Genomic DNA, 22,737 nt, shown 5'->3' on the forward strand with positions numbered 1-22,737 from the left:
ATTTCAAGTCGATGCCATTAACCGTTGAAAAGTTCCGTCCTGTGGAGACGATCCTGGCCGGACTACCAGGATGTCACTACCAGATTATTGTATTGTCACGCAATTTACATAAGTATACCAAATTTCAAGTCAATCCAACTACTGGAAGTTGGTCGAATTTAACTTGCAAGATTTGATTAAGTACAGACATACAGACAGATAACGGGACAGGTGAAACTAAATAAAAACCTGTAATAAAAATAAAAACTAGGCTTCATTTACAGCGAACGACACGTATGAAAGCAACTCTAATGGGATCGCTACAAAATGCACCGAATAAATACCTAGCCGAGGAACTTGTTTGCTGAATACATTTTTAATACGATTTTATTTACTACCCGACTAACTTTTTTATTATAAGAGGGGAAAAGAGCATGAGGGTGACCTGATGGAAAGTAATTACCACCGCCCATGGACACCCGCAAGAGTCTATCCATAATAATATTAGAAATGCGAAAGTGTATGTGTTTCTATGTTTGTCCGTCTTTCACGTCGAAAGGGAGCGACGGATCGACGTGAGTTTTGGTATAGAGATAGTTTATAGGCCAGAGAGTGACATTTACTTTTGAAAATAACGGAGTTTTAGATTTGCCCTTTTTCATACAAATTTAATACTGTTGTTTATCAATGTACGCCATCCTAGAGCCCAACTGACGTCGCCTGTCATGCTGCAAACAACAAGTTTTTGGCATTACATTGCTTCTTCGAATAAACTTTTAAGTGTAATAAAAATAAAAAAACTAATAATTTTTAAAAGTCGCTGAACTAATGTTGTTCAGTTTGAAGAGTACGATATATTTTTTAATTATTAACTACGCAAGTCTCCTTTCGTATGAGCATGTTGAAAATCGCAAGGGTCACAGAGATGCACTGAATCCAAAATACTAGGTTAAATAAAACATTATGCATTTCACAGAAGAAAAATATTTAAAGTATGCAAGTCTCCTTTCGTATGTGCATATTAAAAAGCGCATTCACGTTATTAATTGACGAAAATACGTCTCTTCAAATTTTCCGTTACAAATTGGCGGGAAAAATTCACAGTCGATACTTGATTCGTGTTAATGAACGCATATTTTGAATTTCGAATGTTCAATGGTTTATGTTCTCGCTTACACTGTTGCAGTCTTCATTAGCTGAGTGATAAATTCCTTTTGGACGTTTTATAACTACTTTTTGATTAAAAAGAAATTGTGTGTTGCTTATTTAAATTTGTTCGGATCATCAATTTGACTCATCTCATCTTTAAATCCCGTCAAGCAATCAAACAAAACTACCTATTAAAAAAAAACTTACACCTATTTCGACAAAGATGCTGTGTCAACTACATTCATTCACAATTTCTTGTGGTAGATCCACCTAAACAATGGAAGCTCATAAAAGTAACCGCGACCGTCCGAAGATATTATACAGGTATGTATATTGTATAATGTAACTGTGTATCGAAAGAGACTGTTGAATACAATTTTTTTCTTAAACAATGTAACGTGATACAAAACTAGAAAGTAAAAGGAATGACGTAAAAATCATCGCGACTGCATTCCATCTCTTTCTAAAATGTAATTTACTGTGGTTTTTCTTTAGTCAGAGAAGCAACTGGAGGTCTGTGTGAAAGGATGCCCAACACTGGACATGCTACAGCTGCTAAGAGGGTGACTTAAATTCAAAATCGAACTTTCTTCTACTTTTTTCTTCTTCTTTTTTTTGACTTTGGTTTGTCCTTCCACCACACCCGTTAACATGTTCAGAGCCAGTGACACAGGTCTGTGATCAAAAAAATCCTACAGCACACATGTTTGTATGGAAGACGTAGGGTCAGCATCAAACGTAGCTGTACACTTTCATACTTGGTCGTTTTACAGCCACGTGCTAAACGCCATGAAAGTTTGTCAATGTGTCAATGCGACAGAGTAAATCCGGCCAAGAGCGTGTCGGACACGCCCGAAAGAGGGTTCCGTAGCCATTACGAAAAAAATAAGTAATATTTTTCTGAGGATTTCGTATTTCGTACGGAATATTCCAAGTTTAGGTATATTTCAGTATCATTATTATTTAAATTAATGTAAATATTACACTACAATCCTGGTTTGACTTGTTGAGGTTTAACTGTTTCGAAAATGGTTAAACTGATCGAGTGTTTGCCATTATTTCCGGTTGCGAACTTCCTTCCGCTGGCGTTCGTGTCGTCATAGTGTGTTGTATATTTTATATGTTTTAGTTTTAAAATGGGTCCCACTGAAAAACAGCGTTGCGGCTTGCCGTAACATTATGCTGAGTGGGGTCCACTTTATACTACTCGATGTTATTTTTTTTCCATCTAATGTATTTTTATGTGTATCGAATATGTATAAATAAATGTTTCTCTCTCTCTCTCTCTTTTATACCTTAGGGTGCTATTTACTCTTAAACTCTAATAATTCTCAAGAAAACTTAACCGTTATAGTTTTCCTTGTAAGTTTGATATAAGTACTTACTACCATCCTGAATTTTTCAAATTTTTCCACCAACCGGTTTAGATTTTAGAGGGGGGGGGACGCTCTATTTTAATGAAAATTTCCACTTTAAAGTTGAATATTTCGCAAAAAAATCACTGAATCGAAAAATTGTCTTAGCAAACCCCTAATGGTTAAAATACCTATCCAACGATACCCCACACTATAGGGTTGGATGAGAAAAAAAAACATCCCCACTTTACGTCTATGGAAGGTACCCTAAAAATTTTTTTTTTTTCATTTTTGTTATACCATTTTGTCAGCATAATATCCGTGCAAAATTACAGCTTTCTAGCATTGATAGTCCCTGAGCAAAGCCGCGGACGGACAGACAGACAGACAGACATGGCGAAACTATAAGGATTCCGTTTTTGCCATTTTGGCTCCGGAACCCTAAAAAGTGTAATCCGCTACTTTTGATGCTGACATCACCTTTTCCGAATGTGCTTTGCATGGTTGGTCTCACCTTGCACTGTGGAAACTGCTCGGTCGGCCGCGTCACCCGCCAGCCTAGGAGCGGCGGTATGCACACCAGCGCAGACATCAGCCACACAGCCGCGATCATCAGCGCCGCGCGCGCAGGCGTCCGCTTCTTTAGGTAGTCCACGGCCTGCGGAAAAGAGATAAGTTACAATGGCTGTTTTTCCATTTTCCACTGCGGTGGTGTCGATGCCGGTTTACGCCCGGCGAGTGGTACAGTACTGACACGGACTTGAGCACAATTCATACAACATGCACCGAGTGGGAAGCTTGCTACCATATTCCACAAGTCCCTACCACACGGTCAGATAGTACAGATGTACAGTTGTACAGAGCCCTTGGTGCGTATAATACACTAACTAACTAGGTATTTATTTATGCTACCCCGGCGGCGGCGACGGCGCCGGCGGGACTCAACGCCGGGTAAGTGAAAAAGCGAGCCATACAATTTTCATACATTTTTGCTTCCCGCGCCCAATACAGTTATCATCTCAGCCTATTGACGTCCCACTGCTGGGCACAGGCCTCCTCTTATAATGAGAGAACTTGGGCCTTAGTTTCCACGCGGGCTAGTTTTAGGGGGTATACTTCCGAGCATAGACAATTTTCATGGCCTGATGATGGAGCAATAATGAAACAGTTACGAGTTTTTTAAATTGAGTTAAGATACTACCATAAACTGCTTCAACTTTGCCCTCTAGCCCCAACATTGCCCGAGTTGATTTAGAGTCGATAACTTAGCACTCTTATAGGTTTAAACTTTATCTACACGGGAATTATTATTACGGGGGTATAAAAGTTTTAAAACCTAAAGGGTGCTAAGTTATCGACTCTAAATCGAATCAGGCAATGTTGGGGCCAGAGGGCAAAGTTGAAGCAGTTTACGGTATTACTTCATGTCAATTCTAAATTCGCCGCGAGTATTCTAATGAAGAAAATAAAAGTGTCCCAGAAAATAAAAATGTCCCACTCTGGACAGGACCCGCGTAGGAAGCAAATTTTAATGTAGAACGTCTGCTCAGCAGTGAAAATAATTCTTAGAGTGAAAATAAAACAATCTAACCATGACTCAACCATTTTGAATACATACGAGTAATACCATAGTTTCGCTTCCTTCTATTTCCCGTGTCGGTTTATTTATTTCAACCATTAATATTAACGATTTCCCTCAGTTAGAGTTCCCTCAACATAAAACAGGTTACCATACAATTATTCAAAAGGCTTTACAAAACGAGTGTTTCCGTTGTGGTAAGATTGGCTACGCACTAGCAAGCCCAATTTAATGACGTTGTGGACACCTTAAGTATGTGCCCATGGGCTACGGTGCTGGGTTACCATCGGTTGAACCTCATGCTCGTATGTCGGCGGTAAACATTTTCACTACTTCTTTCTGTCACACGGTAGGAACGGTTAGACACGGCCACAGTACATTTAACATTTTTTTTGGGGGTTGGGGGTTTTTTTGTATTGTATTTTGTATTTTTTGTTTGTTGTGGGATGGATGCATGGTTTTTCTATTCATCCATGTCTCAGTTTGTATGTTCGATATGGTTTCACGGGATACCCGTAAAAGTAACAAATTTGGAGTTGAAATAAAAAATACTAAAAGACTCCAAAAAAAAACAATCATAATTTGATTGCTTAGTAGCGACATCTCTTGTCTGGGTGAGCGGTTAGTTCCGAAAGAAAGTGACGTCTCTCGACGAAACATAGATGTCGCTAGTGCTGCTGCCTAAGTAGCATAGTAGAAATAAGCAACCTGAGATATGTATGCATAGGAAAAATTCGTGTCTAGATTCCTGTCCAGCAGTGGTGTAAGGGTTATAGCACGCAGCACGGATTGTTGCCTGGGTTCGATTTCCAGTGCTGGTCTCTTTTTCTGGTTTTTCTGTTCATCCACCGTAAACTGCTTCAACTTTGCCTTCTGGCCCCTACATTGCCTGATTCCATTTAGAGCCGATAACTTAGCACTCTTATAGGTTTTAAATTTTTATCTACACGGGAATTATTATTACGGGGGGATAAAAGTTCAAGAACCTAGAAAGAAGGGTGCTAGTTATTGACTCCAAAATGAATCAGGCAATGTTGGGGCCAGAGGGCAAAGTTGAAGCAGTTCACGGCATGTCTCAGTTGGTATTTTCGAGTTGTCGTTCATTGTAGCGTTCTAAAGGGGTGGCATTTGTCTTCTGGCTGATGATGATGATGACATTTTTGATATATATCTCCTGGCTACAAAATTGTGTGGCAGCCGCCCTCAAGTGTAACAGGAATAACTTAAGTCGATCTAAGGGCAGTCGTATAAAATAATACACATACGAGTATAAAATATATGTATGTATGAGAATCTGCGCCAAATTGTGTGGGGACCGTTTACACATTACAGGGACACTTGGCAAGCTATATCGTTCTTGATGTATGGGTATCATACATAAATGTAATTTGGGCGAAATATTCCATACGTTATAAAAAACGTATTTTTGTTTTGCCCATAAAAAGAGAGCTCCGGTTATGGAGCTGTTTATCTTTAAATAAGGAAGACATTGTACATTTCTAGCCATATTTGTGAAGCTAGAAAAACCAGCCATGCGTACCGCAATTTAGTAAAATCTAAACCAGTTACCTCAATGTGAACCGTATTAAATATAACAAGTTATTTCTAAAAAAAAATATGTATGTTAATAGTAAGAAAAGCGTGAAAATGTTGACTTTTTTTTAAGCAAACGACAACATTTTGTATTTAATCAAATGTTTGTTCTGGAATCTTGGATGTTTATTTAATATGTATTTATCTATATAAGTGTGTTACCTAGTGCCTTGCTTAGTTTGGGACTAGGTCAAGGTTTATGCAGGGTCGGCAACGCGCGAGTGATACTTCGGGTGTTGCAAGCGTTTCTAGGCGGCGGTAATTGCTTAACATCAGGCGGGCCGCATGCCTGTTTGCCACCGACGTGGTATAAAAGAAGGTCAAAATTGGTGTTAATTGTCCCATGATAATTCATTTTTATTTTATTTATTCCTAGATAAGTCTGTAAGGCCATGTTAAAAACGTAGTCTGTGAAACACGAAATAGAGAGAGAATCAGAATTTTTCATCACATCTAGTCTTCGCTTTAGGTTGGTCCAATCGTGTTAGGTTGTGTTGAGTTGTTGTGAGTTGTGTTGTTGTGTGTGGTTGTGCTGAGCGACCGAGCTTTGCTGCAACGATACCTAAGGCATATTTGTTTCAGTAATTGATTGATTTAGGCGTTTTTTAATTTTATCAATAAGCAGGTGGTAGGACCTTGTGCAAGGTCCGCCCGGATTGCTACCACCATCTTGCTCGCTAATCCTGACGTGAAGCAGCAGTGCTTGCACTGTTGTATTCGGCGTGGAGAGTAAGACAGCCGGTGAAATTACTGGCACGTGAGGTATCCCATCTTAGCCTCTAGGTTGACAACGCGTCTGCAATACCCCTGGTGTTGCAGATGTTTATGGCGTGGTGATCTCTTACCATCAGTAGACCCATTTGCTCGTTTGCCATCCAGTCAAATAAAATAATAATAATAATAATAATAATAATTACGGAAGCACTGCACGTCTCTTTCTAGCGGGTCCCATAGAAAAAGCAGTGATTAATATTTTTGGTAATAATAAGCGAGATTTCAATATTGTAGGGCGTTACTTCCGTTACACAAAATGCAGCTGTAATGATTAGTGTAATAAGTAAGTTTTTTTTAGACGACCAGATGGCCTAGTGGTTAGAGAACCTGACTACGAAGCTTGAGGTCCCGGGTTCGATTCCCGTGTCGGGGCAGATATTTGTATGAAAAATACGAATGTTTGTTCTCGGGTCTTGGGTGTTCAATATGTATTTAAGTATGTATCTATCTGTATAATTATATTTTTCCGTTGCTTAGTACCTATAACACAAGCTTTGCTAAGCTTACTTTGGGACTAGGTCAATTGGTGTGAATTGTCCCGTGATATTTATTTATTTATATTTATTAGTTTCTTGGATATTTATTGTCAGTGGTTATTGAGTATACTAGTCCATCACTTTAAACCGTCCAGATCGACCAGCCAGAAAATTAAATAGCAGTTCCCGTTGGCTCAGTTATCACTTTGGCACCAAACCATCCCGTTTATAGCAACACTTATGGAACGCATAAAGCAAGTTTGTTGTTTATGCCTCGATGATGTTAAAGTTATTCATAGAAGCTGATATTAAAATAGACATATCCGTGTGTCGTGTGGTGGATATATTTCCTTTGTTTGTTGTTTGTTTATACTCTTTATTGTACAAAAAGGAAAAAAAAAGGTTACAGAAAAAAGTAAAGTGTTAAGTACAAAGGCGGACATATCCGTGAAAGGATCTCTGCCAGTCAACCTTTGGCTTATTTTTTAAGACTCCTGTACGTACCAATGGGAGCCTACCAAAACTGCTTTGGCTATCTGTTCATTTGTAAGACAATTACAAGTCAAATCCGGCCACAGGAAGTGGGTCAAATTTAGCTCCCAAGATTTGATCCAAATAAATAAACAAGCAGGGCAAGCTAAATAAAAGATTGTAATAAAGTGCATTACATAGAGGTACCAATAAATTAATTTAATTATAATTTAATGTAAGGTATGATGTGTTTGGTTCAGAGTAAAGTCGTTGAAAGACAGAGATGCATTCCATGAATGCTCGCCGACAGATGATGCAGATATCGTAAAATGTTTACAGTAACTGCGCTGCCAGATTGCATTTGATGCAACTTGTGCATTATATAGATCATCAAAGGAATAAGTAAAGTTGATCTAAAAAAACAGTGAAAGAAAAACGGCAGTGAAAAAATGCCTATGACACTTGTGTTCCAAACATGAAGCAAATGTTTTTTCAAGTTTATAGTTATGTCATAGGAAGTTCAGTTCTAAGGAACATAATCATCCATTTCAGAGACAAGTTTAGTTATAGATTTATTAATGTTTTATATATGTATTGTATATAGTTTAGGTATTTGAGGTTAACATCTGCATTTATATTTATTCAAATGTTTTGCTCTATTTGTCGATCCTTGTTTTTTTGATTGCTCTTCTCTACCACTCAAAGGTTGACTGGCAGAGATCCCTGCAGGAATAAGTCCGCCTTTGTACTTAATACTTTACATTTTTTATGTTACCTTTTTGTTTTCCTTTTTATACAATAAAGAGTATAAACAAACAAACAAGAGAAACTGCATTCATTCATATTAGGATAAATCGTCAATTACTGGCCACCTTTAACTGGCCACCTTTTACTAAAAATAAAAACGGGCCAAGAGCGTGTTGTACACGCCTAGGATAGGGCTCCGTAACCATTACAAAAAAAAAACAAATAATATTTTTCTAAGGATTTCGTATTTTATACAGAATCTTCCAAGCTTAGGTATATTTTATACCTTAGGCTGCTATTTACTCTTAAACTACTAATAATGCTCAAGCAATCTTAGCCGCTATAATTTTTCTTGTAAATTTGATATATTTACTACTATTCTGATTTTTTTCGATTTTTTCCGCCCAACAGTTTAAATTTTAGAGGGGGGGGGAAGCATTTCAATGAAAATTTGCACTTTAAAGTTGAATATTTCGCAAACAGATAACAAAATAGAAAATTGGTATTAGCAACCCCCCAATGGTTTTAAAAGACCTATCCAACGATACCCCACAAAAATAAAAGAAACAAAACAAGGAAGTATAATAACATCCGAGTTTATTGTTTTGAGCAATTTCGTCCATAAATTTGAGTGGAATCTGTAAAACGGGCAATGTATCTTTGTAATAATTTCATTGCATGTAAATTTTTATGGCCTATTATTTCATACATTTTGGCAGCATTTCAGAACTTACTACCATTTTACTTCTTAGACTTTAGATTTATGTTTCAACTTTATTGTATAAAGGTGAGTAGTTTGTATTTTGTTTAGTGAATTTTGTTGTGCTTGTGCAATGTGTTTTTGTGAGTGTGAATAAATGTCTTTTTTCTTTCTTTCTTTTTTTCTATTCATTTCAATTACTAAAGCTATGGGAGTTTTGACACGTTTAGGTTATAAGTTTTTGGTTAGGCATGTAATGCTGGTACCTATGTTAGTACCTACGTTGTCTTGAAATCTTGTACTTGGAATTGCGAACCTGCTTCTTGTGACACGATTGACTTGAAATTTGGTACGATTATAATAATAACTATGAAGCAACACGAACGAAGCAAACAAATGCGTCGATCCTCTCACAGCTCAAGATAAAATCTCGTCTGTCCACTATATGTCACCAACGAATCCTTTCATATTTTGGCCACGTAATGCGAAGGGGTGATGAGAGCCTAGAGAAGCTGATCGTAGTTGGGAATACAAATGGTGAACGAACCCGGGGCAGATCTTCTACCAAATGGACCGATCAAATTAGGGACTCCAGGTTCCCGAGGTTTAGCTCCGTCGTCAAGGCTGCCACGGACAGAAGCCGATAGAAGCAAATAGGTAATTCATTCAAAATGTAGACCACCCGATGATGACTACAATCCCCAGTCATGAGGGAACGACTGGAATGGAATGGATACCTACTCTGTTTTCTGTGCTATTTGTTCGAGTTACCAACCCTTTCATAATACGCTCTAATTTAACCTTTAATGAGTATGACACTCCGCAGCTTAATCATCTAATTAATAAACATATACGTACACATGTTTATGTGCTTGTTTAATGTAAATTGTGTTTGTATCACCAAATGAAGTGACCGAAGTAATAATCACAATACGTTTGAAGCGGCCGAAATTGCTGCGGCCGGTGTAATTGTATGAAAGGGGTTTGCGGTGTTTTTACTTGTAAACGAATTGTCGGGTGGTTTTAATTAAGCCTGCCCGGGGCTTTTCCATCGGATAATGTTAAATACAATAGAACAGAAATGTTGATAGGTACGTAGAAGAACAAGGGTGACCGACATAGCCAAGCGAATTAGCTCGTTGAAATGGCAATGCGCAGGCCATAGAGCACGGAGAACAGATGGCCGTTGGGGCGGAAAGGTTCTCGAGTGGAGATCGCTGATCAGCAAGCGCAGCGTAGGACATCCACCAACGAGATGGACGGATGACCTTGTTAAAGTCCGAGGCAACTGGAGGTCTATGGGGGAGGCCTATGGCTGATATGATGATGATGATGATGAGATATAATGAAATTTGAAGTGACAAAGTCGGGGGTTTTCGAACTTTTTGTTGGTTAGGTTATTAATACGAGCTTTTCTTGCTGGCTGTACTTTTCGTTGACTGTACTCGCATTATAATTCAATTTACATAATATGTAAACCAAATTTCAACTGGAAGTCAAATCAAATTACAAAGTTAAATTAGAATTACACTGAAAAATTTGCTAACAGTAACAAAAAAAATGTTGTTTGTAACATAGCTTGAGTGACTATCAAAACTAAGGCCTACTAGTAGCTAAAAGTTAGGGTATGTCTTACGAAATCAGTTTTGCAATATTAGCATTATTTTGGTTCTTAATTAGTAAATTTTGGCTAAACGTCAAGTAGCTAAACTAGTTCAGCTATCCTTTTTTTTAGAAATTTAAAAAGTAATAATAAGTAGATGTTCCTACCTACCTACCCTAAAAAGTTACTAATGCATCAAAATTGGCATTTCCGAATCCCCTCAGCTCCTCCCCGACGTCAAGAGGCGGACTTACATGATTTGTAAAGATTATAATAGACCCCTAGGGCATTTGGGTACTCGGTCATTTCCTATCGGCTCGTATTATGTGCTATTAGAAATTTCATCACGTTTTAGGGGCAAAACACCACTTCACGCGTTGTGACCAGTACTAGTTGACCCCGGGCGGTGTACGGAAATGCCCCTAGGTGGGTTTTAAAATGGGTTGGTGGAGGGAAAGGGCGGGTCAGGTTACACTGGCACCATGGTGCGAGGCGTCGCAAATTTGTGAAGAAATTGCTGGAGGCGAGAATGGGCTTTCTTCTTGTCCGCACTAGATATCAATTTAGCCCTTTGGAAGTGAATTAAGCGCATATGACCTGGCCTGGTTAAAGCAGCGGGTTCACGGTGGATGCAAGCCGCTTCCAACCGCAGCAACTGGAGGTCTATGGGGGCCTATGATGATGACGATGACAATAGAACAACCTGTAATATACCTATACGACGGTTGGCCAAGTGGTTAGAGAACCTGGCTACGAAGCTTGAGGTCCCGGGTTCGATTCCAGATCGGGGCAGATTTGTATGAATAATACGAATGTTTGTTCTCGGGTCTTGGATGTTTAACATGTATTATTTAATTTGTATTTATCTATATAATTATCTTTAGCCTATATAGTATACATAGTACAAGCTTTCCTTAGTTTGGGACTTGGTCAATTGGTTTCAAGTGTCCCATGATATTTATTCTCCAGGGCCAAAGCAAATCCATTGTTTTGTCTCAAGTTATAATTCAAAGGAGGTTTTCGTGAATGTGGATATTCAGTTTTTAGGGTTCCGGAGCCAAAATGGCAAAAACGGAACCCTTATAGTTTCGTCAAGTCCGTCTGTCTGTCTGTCTGGCTGTCCGTATGTCAGACGCATTTTACTCGAAAACTACAAGATGTATATCAATGAAATTTGGAGTACAGATGTCTTGTCAAAGCCGCTATTTAGTTTTGTAGTTAAATTACAAAAATAAATATTTATAGGGGTGCCCCTCCATACACGTAACAGAAATTGTTTTTTTTTTTTTAATTTGCATCAACTGTTTAACTGTTTAGCTCTAAATCCTGCTAAATCTAAATATTAATACTTGGGACTAGCCAACAAATTGAAAAAATATATAATTATAACCCTAAAATAACTTTGGACGGTGTTGAAGTAGAGAGAGTGGAAGAAGCTCGTAGCCTTGGGTTATTAACACGTTCGCGTGACCACCGTCAATATCCGACAAATAGGGTACTATGCGTTGTGACACATAGTCTAATCACGTCAGACTTTATAAAAACGTTAAAGGAACTACGTGGTCGGACGTTCGGTGTTCATAATAAATTGCAGTAGTTCCATCCTTGCGCCGTATCATATTAAATTACCAAAAATCTTGCGCCACATAGTATAACATTTTTTGACTCCAAAAGAGGTGACGCACACGCTCTTAAATGTGACTACTCACAGACGCACAACGTCGGTGGACGCTATATTTTGTTCCCGCGCCTATACATTCAGTCATCCTGTTCACGTGACGGAGGACGCGCTCGCGCTGGTCGCGGCAGGTGGATTCAGCAACGAATTTGTCCACGCAGCTTTAGTATTATTTCAATATTTTGTATGAATAATAGTGTATTTTTGTTATATGTTACATTCTTAGTGATGTAAACTTTTACTCGGATGGGTTTTTTATTGTGTTTAGTGAGTTTTTAGCGAATTTTGATGCTATGGTTCTAACTCAATTACCGACTTATTTCTCACATCTAAACGAGTAATTTCGTAAAGTATATGTGTGTAGTTCTTGCTGTGATAGTATTATGAATAATACTGCTAGATATTATTATCCTCAATTGATTTGAGAGCTTTTTTTTCTTTAGATTAATAAAAAACTACGAGCATATAAAAATGAACTAAAATAATTTCCTTGCTCACCCGCGACCTTACGATAGCTAAGCTTATGCAAAATATGCGTGTTCATGCAGTTCCTCCACCTCCACACTGTAAGAACACACACAAATCACACAAACCCATCTATCACCACCACCACACTACACTGACGCGTTTCGAACTCAAACAGAGCTCATCCTCAGAGTGACACAACCGTACCCCATGCTACCAGTTGTTAGATCTAGCTATCGTAAGGTCGCGGGTGAGCAAGGAAATTATTTTAGTTCATTGATATGGACCTCCGCAAAGTAACGCCTGATTCAATAAATCATATAAAAATGCTTCTGTGCAAGTCTTCGAGGAAGTTCAATCATCTCGAGAAACATCACCTGACCCTTATAGTGATGATGGGTAGTTTTAGCTTAGATGCAGACTACAACCCAGGAGGAGACGAAGGTTCCAGCGCGAGCAGCATTGGTAATATTGCTGTAGGTGCACCAATAAGAGCAACGTCTTTCCAGCAAGTCAACCACAAACTACCAAATCAGCAAAGACTCTGACTCGGCTAGAATGTTATAGATGAGACTGTATACGCATCCTCCAGTTCAGACAGTATTTTTGACAGTTTTGGCTACCTAAACTTGGCTAACTAAATATCAAAATAAACAACAACCCAAGAAACCAAGGCATGAAGTACTCGGTAAGTATGAGGATGACCTAACATATCGGTATCATCTAATATTATAATAGAGTCTTAGGAAATGACTTTACTTTGGAGTCTATCTCACTACCACAAGACCCGGCTGAACTGAAACCAGACATAGATTTAGAAAAAACTCTTACAGAATAACTTTGCTACCTGAACAGGAATCAAACTCTAAAAATACCCTGACAGCTTCATTTTTACTCCCTGAATAGGAACCAAGTTCTGAAATTATTGATTGGTAGTGAAGTTTCACATCAAACACCACCCACCATATTCTGGAAATACAGAAGGTAACCAGCTCTCTATTCTTATCATCGGGAGATCATCCTAGCCATCTTCTTTTACTAGATACTGCAGCATCATGCTCTTAGCAACCGGTAACGACAGTTCTCCAGTATCAACACCGTACCATGAAATGATGGAAACAGATCAAGGATCTCCACAGGCACAGGCACCGGGGAAGGACCGAGCTCAATTTTCTCTTTATATTTCATTAATTAAATACAAGATAAATTGGCAAAGCTACAACTACATCACACATCTCGTAGTATCAGTTCGTTACCATTCATTACCGGTTGCTGAGAGCATGATGCTGCAGTATTTAGTAAAAGAAGATGTCTAGGATGATCTCCCGATGATAAAAATTAGAGAGTTAGTTACTTACCCTCTTTATTTCCAGGATATGGCGGTGTTGGATGTGAAACCTCACTATTATCAATAATTTCCGAGCTTGGTTCTTGTTCAAGGAGTAAAAATGACGCTGTTAGGGTATTTTCAGTTTGATTCCTGTTCAGGTAGCAAAGGTACTTATTGTGTAAGAGCTTTTTCCAAATCTACTTGTGTCTGGTTGCAGTTCAGCCGGGTCTTGAGGTAGTGAGATAATCTCTGAGGTAAAGTCAATTCCTATATAAGACTATCTAAAATCTCAGATGATACCGATATAGTTAGTGTATCATCATCACACTTCCCGAGTACGTCATGTCTTGGCCTTGGCTTCTTGGGCTATTGTTTATTTTGATACTTGTTAGGCTTCAGTGCCAAACGATTGTCAAAAATACTGTCCGAACTGGAAGATGCATATACAGATTTATCTATAACACTAGCTGAGTCAGAGACTTCGCTGCTTTGGTATATAGTATGTGGCCGACTTGCTGGAAATACATTGCTTTAATTGGTGCACCTACGGAGACGTTATTAACGCTGCTTGCGCTGGAACCTTTTTCTCGTCCTGGGCTGTAGTCTGCATCTGATCCAAACTACCCGTCATCAATATATAGGGTCATGTAATGTTTCTCGAGATGATTGAACTTCCTCGAAGACATGCATAGAAGCATTTATTACGTGCTTGCAGTTTTTTATCCATTTAAAACAAGAAAAAGCCATTTGCCAGTATGGTATGGCTGCCGTAATGTGACATTGATATATTCTTATTTTATAATGTAGCATGATTTTGTGACACAACGTCATTTAACGGTTCAATCTTCGCGTTACATCGCATTGTGACACTACGTCAATTGACGTTTCGATCATGTTGCCGTAATATGACGTTGCTACGTTATTGTAGTATTATGTTACGTCACTATGTGACACAACGTCATTTGACGATTCGATAATATTGTCGTGATATGACGTTGTTAAGAATATGTATAATTACAATATCAGTTGTACGGTAGAACGTCTATAAACGGTGACGACTAATCCCGCATGCGCCGTAACGCTAACTATTTCTGTATACAGTCAAAGCTCAACTTGTAATGACGTGACGTCTCATTGTATGGAAAAAGTTGTGCGATATCGCATTGACCGAAAATTTTGGGCGTACGCGCGAACGTGTTAATTGATCACAAACTTCGTTTTGAAATGCACGTAACAGAGACAGTTCGCAGCTGTTTTTTATCGGTTGAAAATTCTCTACAATTTTCGGGACTTTCTCAATGTCAACACTAGAATAAATTTATGCGAATCGCTCATACTATCCAAACTCACTTATTGTCTTACGGTGTACTGGCCCTGTCTCTTAGAACGATCACGCAGGCAACTCCAAAGAGTGCAAAATGCTTGTGCCAGATTTTGTTTCGCTATCCCACCGCGTACCCACGTAACGCCATATTTGAACAACGCTGGTATTTTTAAAGCTATCTGCTAGATACGAACTTTATTGTCATGTTTGCTATTTGATACTATTAAATGGCAAACGCCCAGCTATTTATATAAAAAACTCGTTTGGTCCTCCTCCAGGCGTTTAATTCGTGATTCGCGTAAGGCGGTGATATGCGTGCCCAGACACAAGACTGTCGCTTTCAGGGGGTGTTTCAGATACCAATCCACTAAGTGCTGGAATAATATCCCCCACCACTCCGAAACATTGAGTCAAAATCAAACTTTCGTATTAAGCTCAGATTGCACTTATTGTCTCTCCAGAGACTCTTATCTTGAACTTTTCTGAACCCCCTTCACCTCACACCTCACACTTTTTTTCTGACATTTTAAATAATAATAATAAATACTTAAATAATTTTTGCTACTTTACGATCTCACTGAATGATAAAACTCATTTGATGACGAGATTGGGCTGAGTTTATCACGTTGGTCGGCGTCCTTACTCGGTATGGGTACTGGCAGAATACCAGCGCTGCGGCTTACCGCAGCACAATGCTGAGCCAGCGCCTGTTCTTCAGTGCATCACATGGCTTCTCATTTATGTGTCTGATCTGTTTAATTGTTATTTAATTTATGTTTTTATTTAATTGTTAGTTTTATTACTCTTTAGCTACTAAGCCATGTCTTTGTTTTGAAGAATAAAGATTATATCTATCTATCTATCTATCTATCATCAACGTGTGGCACATAGTTCGACAGCTCTTTTGAAAAGATAGTAAGGTTTCTCAAAAAAATGTGTCCCCCATCTATCTTGTAAACCGTTTGTCCAAAAAATATGCAAAAAATATGAAAAGGTAGCGCTTAATAAATACTTTCAAGGAAAATTGGTTTCAATATAATCGGATATACCGTGTTTGAGTTATTGCCGAAAAACTGCGCTTCTCAACAAAAGGACGTAAGTGCCGTGAAGATACGCTCTTTTTCTGGTAATAGATTTTAAGACTGTAGTAAGTGTTTTAATTGTGTTATAACGCACATAATATTACTTGATTTTTTTCGTAATGGCTCCGGAACCCTATCTTGGGCGTGTCCGACGCGCTCTTGGCCGGTTTTTTTTTTAGTATTCCATACAAGAACTGTAACAGATAGACAGTTGAAGTTTATACAAAACTAGCTGCCCGCTGTGTCCACCTCTACCACCGACGCAGACGCCTCAATGTGATATATAACGACCGCTCTGCCAAGAACGAAACGACAAAGAAGAAGCTACCCGCTTCGGCTACGAACGAGTACAATTTTGAAATAATCAGTGATATTCAGATCATATTCAGTGATAGGTATGATAGAAATCTCAACTTTAGTACAGACTAACTCTCGTAGAGGTTTCATAATATCACTGAATATGTCTAGTGAAATGATAAAACATGTTAATTTTGCGAGTTAATTTCGTCAACTCGCTGATATGTTTCAGGGATTTATCAAATCACTAAACAAATCCAGTGAAATAAAAACGAGTCACTTCATGATTTGACTAAACAGATTCAGCGATTGATCAAATGGTTGTTTTTTTTTCAGGCAAATGATAAAATGATTTCGTCATTTTAACATCTTGCGCGATTTGGTCATATCCCTTAGAAATTTGATAAAATCAGTTTTGGCCATTTTCCTACATTTACAACTTACGACGCTCTTCTTTTGGACTTGTATCCCCTGATATAACCTCGGCTTGGAGTAAAACCTCTATTGTAGCCTCCAATAAAAATATTCACCCAATCTAGTCTGCAAACGATATTCCCAGTAAGTATTCCAAATCCCATAATGCGGTAACGGCATTGGATCACACGTGTATCGGTGCAGAGATCCGTCTGATACGTCGGGCTTATTGGAACTATTATACGGTGCGCTTGCTTCCCACTGGATTTAGATGCATTTTAATAGTGACTAGAGTTGGGAGCGGAGAGCGGAAATATCTGTCATTGATTGTCATAAGCGCAATGAAGGAAGAGAACCAGATGCCTTAGTGTCTGACAAACTTGGATTTATAATTGTTTTCATCACTTTTTTCTGTCAGACGGCATAAGACAAGGGTAGAAAGAGATGGTGAAATCGCGAACGTCAGCGTGTTACACAGTACGGCCTCAGATCATGCGGCAGTTCACCTATGCGCTGGACTGTCTGTCTTTATGATGACTGAGAGCTGTGTCTGCCGCTACCACCGACATGGACGCCGCAATGTGATCACGGCCGCTCTGCCAAAAGCGACAAGACGAGGAAGAAGAAGAAGAGAAAAAGCTGATAAATGCAATCTTTAGACAATATGGCCTCATATCTTCTATATAAATAAAAATTAATCATAAAATGTGTTGCTAAGCGAAAAACTCGGGAGACCGATTTCAATAATTATTTTTTTATTGTATTTCTTATTGTCAGAAGAAGGTTTTGTAAAATAAAATTTGGAAAACTACAACAGGGGCGAAGCCGCGGGCAACAGCTAGTACAATAAAAATGGCATCCAAGTATTTCTAAGTAAAATTACATTCACTATAACAATCAACAACTTACCTAAAGATTTAGGGGCTGTTTCACCATCCTTTGATTAGTGTTAACTGGCGGTTAGGTGTGATGCCGTCTCTATTTGTTTTGTTCGAATAGACGGAGACGGCATCACATTTAACCGTCGGTTAACACTAATCAATGGATGGTGAAACAGCCCCTTATAGTAGTCTTTTGTCAACGTATGTTTTTTGTACACAGTTATTGTCAATAAAGTATTCTTATTCTTCTTCGAAAACCATATTTAAAATTTTGAACATGAAACTACCGTGAGACTCACTCATATTAAATGATATTGTAACGGATAACTCACGTCTTAAACCGAGTTTAGCTCGACATGTTTCGGGCTATTTCGTAGCCCTTCTTCTCAGGAGCACGCGACTCGGCGGCTGCCGCAACACGCACACTACGCGCCACCGCTCTGCTCGCGCGACTGCCCGACGAAACTAACACCATAACATTAGACATTGATAATAAAAATGACGATAAAAATGCGGGTAGTTGTGCGCCGGTGTTAGCTTCGTCGGGCAGTCGCGCGAGCAGAGCGGTGGCGCGTAGTGTGCGTGTTGCGGCAGCCGCCGAGTCGCGTGCTCCTGAGAAGAAGGGCTACGAAATAGCCCGAAACATGTCGAGCTAAACTCGGTTTAAGACGTGAGTTATCCGTTACAATATCATTCATATTTAATATTACAAATTAAAAAATTAAATACATAAAACAAAGATAAATTTAATAACAATTTTAAATTTCATAATTTTAAAATACTTTTCAGTCAGCCTGTCACTTGGACCACGCGAATCGCTAAGCGCTTCAATCTGTTGATCGCGCGCCGCGTCGCTTGCGCATGTATTTTAGCGGCTTACCGACCCGTGCGTTGCGTTGCGTCGGATCGTAATTCATGCGTTGGATCGTAAGAACAGTCATGGGCCGTGAATGGAATTAGTTCAGCATCATCATCATCCCAGCCTATATACGTCCCACTGCTGGGCACAGGCCTCCTCTCAGAACAAGAGGGCTTGGGCCATAGTTCCCACGCGGGCCCAGTGCGGATTGGGAACTTCGCACGCACCATTGGATCGCTTCGCAGGTTTGTGCAGGTTTCCTCACGATGTTTTCCTTCACCGCAAAGCTCGTGGTAAATTTCAAATGTAATTCCGCACATGAATTTTGAAAATTCAGAGGTGCGAGCTGGAGTTCGAACCCACGACCCTCTGCTTGAGAGGCGATAGGTCAAACCAATAGGCCACCACGGCTTCATACGCGTTGGATCGTAAGAACAGTCATGGGCCGTAAATGGAATCAGTGCGGCATACTCCTCATCATTCAGACGTCATTGCTGGACTTATCATGTAGGTAATAAGCTAGTATTCTATTAGTATTTAATTAGTCCATTATTCACGGGACAATTCACACCAATTGGCAACACATGCTGAGTGGAGACCCTTTTTGGTATCCTGCCGTGTTCACCTAGTAACTGTAAGCAATTGGTATCTTATTTTATAGAATATACCCGTTTATTAATAAGATGTTTATTATAAAATGTGTTTGTTATTAATTATTAATGTTAGCAAAATTATTACCAATTATTTGTTATATTTTTGATGACAAACTTGTTATTAGTAGGAAAACGATTTCTGAACGTATATTATTGGCGGGTAGTTTTAGAGGCCGCCACTTGTACTGGATCGCTATTAGTCCATACGTTTGAGTGAGACATTTTAAAATATAGTCCGTTCGGAAATGGTTTTCGTCAGGCAGTCGGTTATGATCTTCCAAGCGGAACACTAGTACTAGTGGAGTTAGATGGTTGTAAGTTGAAGGTTGGCTATTTGAAGGATTAAAGAAGGTTGGTTGATTGGAGAACTGTGTTTTCATCGGACATCACATCACCCATTGCTGGCTGGCGGTGCGAGGTTTAATAAATCTCAGAAGTGGGATTCGCCAAACGCGCAAAGGTATGATAATCCTCTTAATGTCCATCTTATACCGTATTGTATGATCTGTGAATGAGTTTATTTCGTATTCAGTTTTGCAATTAATGTTTTATCGCGTAACTAACTACGCAGGTAACATATGTTCCGGGTTCGATTCCTGGTTCTATCATGTGAATATTTTATTACCCTCATTGTTGCACATTTATTGTAGTGATGCTTTTAGATATTTACTTTGCCGAAATGAGGCAGCGTGTATTTGCGTGCGCGTATGTTTGTGAAACAACAAATTATGCCACCCTTAACTAACTGGAGCAGGTGCCAAAATGGTACGGATTCGATTCCTGTTGCTGATAATGTGAATACCCTCGTTTTTGTATTATTCTTATTTACTGTGGTGATGTTTAAACTGTATTACCGAACTAAGGCAGTGAATGGATGTTTATATGCGAACGATTCGCTATAATGACCCCCCCCCATAAAAAAAAAAAAAAAAAAAAATTATGTCACACAAGAGTCGATGTAGAGTCGATGTAGAGTCGATGTAGAGTCGATGTAGAGTCGATGTAGAGTCGATGTAGAGTCGATGTAGAGTCGATGTAGAGTCGAGGTAGAGTCGAATGTAGAGTCGATGTAGAGTCAAGGTAGAGTCGATGTAGAGTCAAGGTAGAATCGATGTAGAGTCAAGCTAGGGTTTATGTAGAGTCTATGTAGAGTCGATGTAGGATCAGTTGTCTGAATTGGTCATCGGCGAAGTTGTCGTCACGTTTCAGGGCAATGGATGAGGCACGTCGTTCAAGATCCCGAGACAGGCGGCTCAACGCTCCAAGCGTCAGCGGCCGCGACAGCGACGGTGCAGCACGTGGACGGGACATGGAAAGCAGGCGGCGACGACAGCTCCGGACACCAGAGGGTACACGGCGCAGCGGCAGAGGTAGCACCAGAAGCAGGACACCTGAAGGACGCGGTCAAGGTAGACTTCTATCCTTCTCACCAAGGGAGCCAGACGTGCGGGGTGCACAGAATAGGAGTCGTAGTAGAATACGCAGCGGCATATCACGTGACCGAGTGACTAGGTCACGGGATGAGTCGGTCCGTCGTTATGCTGTCGCGCGTTATAGTAGGTTACCTCGTAGTCGGGAGCGATCAAATAGTGCTAGGGCACGTGACCGCTATAGAGGACGTCGTCGAAGTTATAGGTCACGCAGTAGAGCTAGTAATTATTCTAGTAGAAGTCGTCGTATAGCAGATGTAGAGTTAGCGTCTAAGTTTGCGGACATGATTGAGTGTTTAACCAAGAATAACCAAATCAAAAAAGAAACCTTTTCGAATATCAATGTTATTCCTGAATTCGATCCCTCGTTAAGAAATCAAACCGTTGATAAATGGATTTTAAAAGTGAATGAGAGTGCGACTTTGTATGACTGGACTGAAAGGCAAATCATACATTATGCCTTGCCTAAGCTTGCGGGTATGGCAAAAAAATGGTACGAAGGCTTGCCCTCCCTTTTGTTAAGTTGGACGGAGTGGCAGCGTAAGCTAAAAAGCGCTTTCCCGGCTAACGAAAATTATGGTCAAATGATGTTAGACGTAGTAAATAGGAGGGCAAAATTCGGCGAATCGCTAGAAACATATTTTTATGACAAGATCAATTTAATAAATCGTTTAGAGGTAATCACTGGCAGGAGAGCGGTAGAATGTATAATACATGGCATAGACGATAGGTCAGTACGTATGGGTGCAGAAGCTGCCCAATTTGAAGATTGTGACAAACTGTTAGCATACTTAAGGAAAGTAGGCATTCAAAGGTCAGATCAGTCTGCTAGTAAAAAGGGAGTTACAAACAGTAAACCTATGTACAGACCCAATGCAGTCAATAAACCAGCGATTAGGTGCTATAATTGTAAGGAGGAAGGTCACCCTGTTTCAAAATGCTCTAAACCGATTAAAAAATGTAGCAAGTGTTCGACGGTTGGACATGTGGATTCTGAATGTTTTCGTCAAACAAAGAATAACGAGCTGAAATCGGTAATGACTATAAAGGCACCTGTAGATAAGGCAAAATCTAACAAATATATTCAGACCGTAATTATTAATGACATACCGATTGAAGCGTTTATTGACATGGGTAGCGAATTGACTTTAATAAGTGAAAGCACGGCGAAGAACATTTTCAAACAGTGGGACGTTTCGAATACGTACCCTATGATGGGGTTTGGTGGGGCTTTGGTTAATTCTATAGGGTCATGTGTGGCAGAGATTAGTATTCAGAATGTCAAGTCAAAAGTTGCGTGTGTGGTGGTACCTGACAAGTTTATGAATCATCCGGTGTTGGTTGGTCAAACGTTCACTGAACAACCTCATGTGAATATTATAAAGACACGTGATAAGCTATTATTCGAAAGTTCAGAAGACGTTTCAGACAAAGGTAAACTGGAACTGCGAATATGTCAGGATACTACCATACACGAAACGCGGATTGTCGATGTATATTGTGATACAGGCTATACTGGATTATTTTATATAAGAGGAGGTTTTAGGGGACAATTGGGCAAGGAATATCTTTTAGAGGAGGGAGTTTATCAACTAGAACAAGGCAAGGGTGTTATAATTGTAGAGCCTATATCAAAACCGATAAATTTCCAATCGGGTGAACTGTTGGCTAGAGCTGAAATTGTATTAGAATCGTTTGGCATTCATAAAATAAATAAAATCGCTAGTGAAAGCAAACAATTAGAACCTTTCACAATAGATGATTTGAGTATTGGGGACATTTCTCAGGAAGATAAAATTAGACTCCTTGAGTTAGTAAATTCATATCGGGACTGTTTTGCTACCTGTTTACAAGAGTTAGGATGCACCGATATAGAAAAAATGGTCATTGATGTGAAG

General features: G+C 39.3%; 1 protein-coding gene across 1 annotated transcript in view; it reads right to left on the reverse strand.

Moving 5' to 3' along the window:
* Positions 1 to 1,860: 1,860 nt before the first annotated feature.
* The window catches only part of LOC141442527 (alpha-2C adrenergic receptor-like), a 349,320-nt gene continuing 328,443 nt past the window's right edge, over positions 1,861 to 22,737 (reverse strand). The window contains exons 3-4 of the mRNA XM_074107547.1: positions 2,998 to 3,141; positions 1,861 to 1,908 (exon numbers count right to left, since the gene is read on the reverse strand). Of these exons, the coding sequence (XP_073963648.1) occupies positions 1,861 to 1,908; positions 2,998 to 3,141 (192 nt within the window). The remainder of the gene's footprint in view (positions 1,909 to 2,997; positions 3,142 to 22,737) is intronic.

Source organism: Choristoneura fumiferana, chromosome 25 (genome assembly GCF_025370935.1).
Source record: "Choristoneura fumiferana chromosome 25, NRCan_CFum_1, whole genome shotgun sequence".
Taxonomy (NCBI): Eukaryota; Metazoa; Arthropoda; class Insecta; order Lepidoptera; family Tortricidae; genus Choristoneura; species Choristoneura fumiferana.